This window comes from Rhododendron vialii, chromosome 2a (assembly GCF_030253575.1).
Source record: "Rhododendron vialii isolate Sample 1 chromosome 2a, ASM3025357v1".
Lineage (NCBI taxonomy): Eukaryota > Viridiplantae > Streptophyta > Magnoliopsida > Ericales > Ericaceae > Rhododendron > Rhododendron vialii.
The window spans coordinates 40,088,448-40,094,829 of record NC_080558.1 but is presented as its reverse complement, the minus strand read 5'-3'; the positions used below and the strand labels follow the sequence as shown (position 1 = coordinate 40,094,829).

Below are 6,382 nucleotides of genomic sequence, written 5' to 3'. Positions count from 1 at the left end.
CCACCCCTAGCCCTGTATAAACCCTCCTTCCCTGACTTAACCCTCCAACTGTAATCGACACACACAATCCGACGAGGGCAACTCCTCTCCAGTCAAGTCTTTGCATCCAGTCCTGTCCAGTTTTGCCCCTTTGTTGGCTCTTTTTGGGCCCAAAATAATAATTAGAATCGTTCACTTTTTATAACTTGCCGAGAACATTGGCGTCGTTAAAAATCAAACTGATCCGATATCATTTGGTATAGTTCTGAAATGGATTAATCTTGTAAAAAAAACGGTGTGCAAGTTGTTTAACACATTCTATGTGAGCTTAATACATTTCAAAACTATACCGAACGACATTAGATCAATGTGATTGTTTCACATGGATAATGTTCTCAACAACCTCTAAGATACGAACAGTTCTGATTATTATTGTGGGCACGAAAAAAGTCCAAAACAAAACTGAACCCGACCGGACACTTTTGAAGACTGGACAGGAGCTGCCCTCACTCCGACACCCCCCCGACTCATCCGCTACGATTAGGTCCCAGATCGACGGCCCAGATCCTTCCGGACCCCAAACCACCCCTTCAATCCACCTTTTATTTCCATTTCCAACCCCAACCTTTCCCCTCCAAATTTCTCTCTCTCTATCCCTCGCCATCCCACTCACCGAAGCTCCCTGAGAGAGAATCTAGAGAGTAGAGAGAGAAACTCCAGCCAGCGGAGCCGCTATCTCTGACCTGACCTCCGTTACAAGACCAACTCAACAAGAAAAGTCAACTGTTCCTCTCCGTCGTTTCTCCGACAGATCTACAAACCAGACCTTCCAATTCAACGGTACCCAAAATCTTTCAAAAAAATCCCAATTTATTTCGTTTCCATTTCTGGTCCATCTTCCAGTAGTAAATCTTAATTACTACATTCAACTTCGATCAAAATATCGGTAGTTTCCCAATTTTGTGTCTGTTTTGGATTGGCAAGGTAATTTGGATTCCAAAAAAAGACTTTGGATTCCAAAAAAAAAACTTGTAATTCCATACCATTTTATCTATTTTTTGAGCTCAAACCCTAATTAATGTCACGGTAGATCCAACTACCATATTTCCTTCATTGTGCTGCTGGAAGATATCTATCTTCTGTAGACTGTAGTTGGTTTTGTCTTTCTTGAAAATCTAAGGTAATTTGGATTTAAAAGAACTTGTGATTGCATTTCATTCTGTTTCTTTTTTGATCGAGTTCAAACCCGAAAAAGAAACAGAATGAATGAAGTAAAATTCAACTAGTTGGATGATCTAACTTGGATCTATATCAGTTTTGATCCAACAAGTTGAAGTTTACTTTGTTGTGGTGAATGTACTTTAGTTTCTAATTCATTGCTAGTATCCCTTTTTTGTCGTTGTCGTAAATATGGTTGCTAATTTACTGTGGTCTGTTTCGGATCTGAAGGGCGGATCGGCGACCGACGATGGCACCGAGCACGATCCGGAAGGCGATCGGCGCCGTGAAGGACCAGACGAGCATCGGCATCGCCAAGGTCTCGTCCAACATGGCGCCGGAGCTGGAGGTGGCGATCGTCAAGGCCACCAGCCACGACGACGAGCCAGCCGACGACAAGTACTTGAGGGAGATCCTCCACCTGACGTCGTACTCGCGCGGGTACGTCGCCGCGTGCGTTGCCGCCGTTTCCAAGCGGCTGGGCAAGACCAGGGACTGGATCGTGGCCTTAAAAACCCTCATCCTCGTCCACCGGTTGTTGGCCGACGGCGACCCCGTGTTCCACCAGGAGATCATGTACGCCACCCGCAGGGGGACGAGGTTGCTCAACATGTCGGATTTCCGTGACGAGGCCCACTCGAATTCGTGGGATAATTCGGCTTTTGTTAGGACTTACGCGCTGTTCCTGGACCAGAAGCTCGAATTGATGTTGTATGAGAGGAAGCAGAGTGGTGGCGGAGGAGGTGGTGGTGGTGAGCTTGAGAGGTATGGATCGAGGGAGGAGAGGTGGCGGTCCCCGCCTAATAGGGGATACGAGTACGATAACTTCGAATCGAGGGAGGATAGCTATGGAGGAGGAGGGATGAGGCGGGTGAGGTCGTCCGGAGACGTGAGGGAGAACGAGAGGAGGGATGTGGTTGTGATCACGCCGTTGAGGGACATGAAACCGGAGAGGATTTTCGGAAAGATGGGTCATTTACAGAGGCTTTTGGACAGGTTGTTGGCTTGTAGGCCGACGGGTATGGCAAAGAATAGCAGGATGGTGTTGGTGGCGTTGTACCCTGTCGTGAAAGAGAGCTTCAAGCTGTACGCTGATATATGCGAGGTGTTGGCAGTGTTGCTCGATCGGTTTTTCGATATGGAGTATTCGGATTGCGTTAAGGCGTTTGATGCCTACGTGAGTGCTGCCAAACAGATCGATGAACTCGTGGCGTTTTACAATTGGTGTAAGGATACGGGGGTGGCTAGGTCGTCGGAGTTCCCCGAAGTGCAGAGGATTACGGGAAAACTTTTGGAGACTTTGGAGGAGTTTGTGAGGGATAGGGCGAAGGCTGGGAAAAGCCCAGAGAGGAAAGTAGAGCAACCGGTAGTTAAAGAGGAGGAGGAGCCTGTACCAGATATGAATGAAATTAAGGCGTTGCCAGCGCCGGAGAATTACACACCTCCGCCTCCACCGCCACCTGAGCCAGAGGCTCCGAAGCCTCAGAAACAAGAGACGGGGGATTTGGTGGATTTGAGGGAGGAGGCGATGACCGCGGATGATCAGGGGAATAGATTGGCCTTGGCATTGTTTGCAGGCCCTGCGACGAATAAAGGGAATGGATCGTGGGAGGCTTTTCCGTCAAATGGGGAGCCGGAAGTAAACTCTGCTTGGGACAATCCCGCAGCAGAAAGCGGTAAAGCCGATTGGGAATTGGCTTTGGTGGAGTCCGCGAGTAATCTATCCAAGCAGAAGGCGGCATTGGGTGGTGGGTTTGATCCGTTGCTCTTGAACGGGATTTATGATCAGGGAATCGTGAGGCAACATGTCAGCACTGCCCAATTGAGCGGCGGCAGCGCCAGCAGTGTGGCGTTGCCTGCTGCAGGGAAGAGCGCGACGCCCGTTTTAGCTCTTCCCGCTCCCGACGGAACTGTGCAGACCGTTGGGGGGGACCCATTCGCCGCATCATTGAGCATTCCTCCCCCTGCTTATGTCCAAATGTCAGATATGGAGAAGAAACAACAGTTTCTTGTTCAGGAGCAAGTGGTGTGGCAACAGTATGCCAGGGATGGAATGCAAGGCCAAACTAGTTTGACCAAGATCAGTGGTGGCGGATACTACACTCCCGGAGTTCAACCGATGATGCCTTATGGAATGCCTCCGGTGAACGGGATGGGAGTACCACCGGCAGGGTATTACTACACTACTCCTTACTGATTTTTTTTTTCCCACTTGTGTTCCATAAATAGTTCATTATTACTTCTTTTGTTTCCTTTAATGTTTCCATTTCTTGTGGTTATTATTCCTTCCACTGTATTTTATTGCGACCTTATTCCTGCAACTTTGTGCACATCAATGGGGTAGAGGCTAGGGAATATGAGCTTAAGAGATCATTGCTTATAAGGGGATTTGAATGTTGGGTGATTTGTAATCCGATTATGATGTCTCTCCATGTTTTGTAATATTTGGATTTTTCTTGCATCTTCCATTTTTGCCCGTGTGATTCTTGCTTCCTAACCATTAGGGTAACAACATTTTACTCCACTTTCTAAAGTTGTATCTTTATTTGACTGTGATTGTGCCAAAAAGATGCTCTGTGACTTGAACTTGACTCTTGTTCATTTCTTCCATGTGATGTTTGTTTCCTATTCACTAGGGTAACGACCAATTCTTAGTGAAGTTGTACCTTCGTTCACCGACTGATTGTGCCGAAAACACCCTATGTTACTAGAACTATACTCGTTGTATTCATTTCTTTTGTATGTGTCGATTAGTTTTGTAATGGGTTGAGTTTTAATCGCTACAGCGACGTGGAACCTCAGCTTCTTCTCTTGTAAGATTTACCTAAGCCAAATAGTGTGTCTACAACATGATTTTCATCGCATTTTTATGTCATTGGAAGGTTATGATTGGTTGAGAAAACTCTATATTAGAAGAAATCAAGAAGAATTGTCTCGATGATAGGAACAAGATAGGGGAGAGATAGGGACAACATAACCAAGTCCAAAGTTGGCCTTGTTCGCTGGCTAGTTTGGGTAGTGGGTGAAGGGAGAAATAAGACAATAATTAGAGAGAAAAATAAGATAATGATTAGAAAATAAAACTAAAACAAAGTTAAAAAGAAAAACGAATAGAGCCAAATATGGTTTTATGTTCTTTTGAGTTTGGTGAGAGGACCATCAGTACAATTCTAATTTTGGCTTGTCATAGAGGTGTAGCTGTAAGTACTCGGCACTGCGTCTGAATTGGAATGCGTTGAGGACAATTCCTTGTCTGACCTGTTGTACAGATCAGTTGAAGCTAAACTTACTGTCAAACTCTTCTGTTTGAAGCTCTTTCTGCTCCAAATTGACGTGTAGTATAGTAGTGCTATATATATGGATCGATTTTGACCCTCCTCTTTTAGAATGCAGTTATCAATTCGGGAGTGCTAAAATCACTCTCCTCCTCTTTTAGAGTGCAGTTATCAATTTGGGGAGTGCTAAAATCACTCTCATCTTCGGGAATCAAGACTACCATGAGAAACAAGCCCCTCTATGGGCACACCATTTGTTGTCACATTGGTGTATGTCACAATGCATGGGACCCATTTCGGGGTATCAAGTTAATGATCTGAACCGTTCAATTTATTTAAATTATTATTATTAGGGTTCTTGTAAAAAATCAGCTCATTTTGGTATTCGGTAATGGCTTGATTAATTCATTCAATTTTTGTTCCTGCGAATTCAGAGGTGAAAATCGATCAAGTTTTTACTGATTTTTTACAGGGTCTCTTAAAAACATGTTTTAAATGAATTGAACGGCTCCGGCCCTTTGTGTGGGGACCCCAAGGTGAGTCCCATATAATCTGGTGTACATTTGGTGTGCACCAAATCAGGGACGGAACTAGAATTTTACTTTAGCAGTGGCGAAATGTATACTAAAAAAAATAAAAAGATGCATTGCAATATGTGTTCAACACTTCTTTTCTGAATGAGTCAATTGTTTTCTTGACCATGATTACCTACCACATCAATTTACACAAATCAATAAAACTGCCATTTTTTTTTTCACATAGTGCAAGTACCATCTATTGCTCAATACAAACTCAATAAGGGATTCAAAACATTCAATAATTTCTCTAACTTTAATTGAATATTGAAAAATTGAAGAATACTAACTTTTTTCCTAATGAAGTTTAAGAAATCCACACAAAACATGCAATGATAAATGATTTTTTAATTTTTTGAAATTCTACTACTGAATAGTGTCGGCATTGGAAATTTGGAAATCTGGAAGTCCATTAAACAAAAGTCGTGCACAATGCCAATTGTTTTGGTTAACTTGTTTAATTTTTTAGGTTAAGTTATTTTATGATAAATTATTTTAGGTTAAAGTGTGGAGTTTTTTTCTTAATTAGAACTCATCATTTATATTATTTTACTTTGACCCACTGAATTTAGTTTTGGAATACTATTTTGGGTCTCCTTTCTTGAAGAACAAAAACAGAGAATTTATGACTAGTATAGAACACAAAATAAGAGAAAAAAAAATTTAGCGGTGACGAGTCTATATAAGTTGAGGATAATTTTTTTCCTTTACAAGTAATAATTGCATTTTTCAAAATTCTTGTCGTGGCTACCACCCCTACTAGACCTCCCTTGTTTCCATCCTTGCACCAAATGATGTACCCATAGGTTTTTTTGGCAAAGAAAACTAACGGTTCCCAGACAATTGTGTGGGATACTAATAGCTACCATTTGCTTAGTCACTACTTTTTTTTGATCAGTCACTACTTTGCTGTTGCCTCTTTGGGTATAATATTTTCTTGTATCCGAAGTGACTTACAAGATACTTCATTCCTAGAAGGGATGCGAAGAATATTTCACACATGCATTAAGTTTCAAACTACCCTTAAAAGTGTTTGATTCTCTCCAATATTTAATATTTTGGTCACTTTGTGTAAAGCTTTAGTTTACAAGATGGAGCATTTGACTTCTGTTCTCCGAATTGAGTTACAGTTTGGGGTCAAAAGTTTTGCCCAAATGGAGTGAAGTCTGGTTTTGGAAATGAGTTGGTAAATTAGTTAACCTATTCGGGGCGGGGATCGGAGAGGGTAGAGTTGGATCGGACAAAATGGTCATTCCACCAGTACTCTGGTTTCAAACGTATTAACATTGGAACTATAGGAATGCTACGTAAACTTTTATAGATTGCTTTCCGATC

General features: G+C 42.6%; 1 protein-coding gene across 2 annotated transcripts; it reads left to right on the top strand.

Annotated features, from left to right (window-relative positions):
- Window positions 1-603: 603 nt before the first annotated feature.
- On the top strand, window positions 604-3,658 carry LOC131312532 (putative clathrin assembly protein At2g25430). 2 transcript variants are annotated; one of them, XM_058340373.1, is made up of 2 exons: window positions 604-819; window positions 1,429-3,658. In XM_058340373.1, the coding sequence occupies exon 2, from the start codon at window positions 1,448-1,450 to the stop codon at window positions 3,392-3,394; it is 1,947 nt and encodes a 648-aa protein (XP_058196356.1). In that variant the 5' UTR covers window positions 604-819; window positions 1,429-1,447; the 3' UTR covers window positions 3,395-3,658. The 2 variants fall into 2 exon arrangements, with proteins under 2 accessions (XP_058196356.1, XP_058196363.1); XM_058340380.1 differs by having other exon boundaries at window positions 623-963.
- Window positions 3,659-6,382: the final 2,724 nt, after the last annotated feature.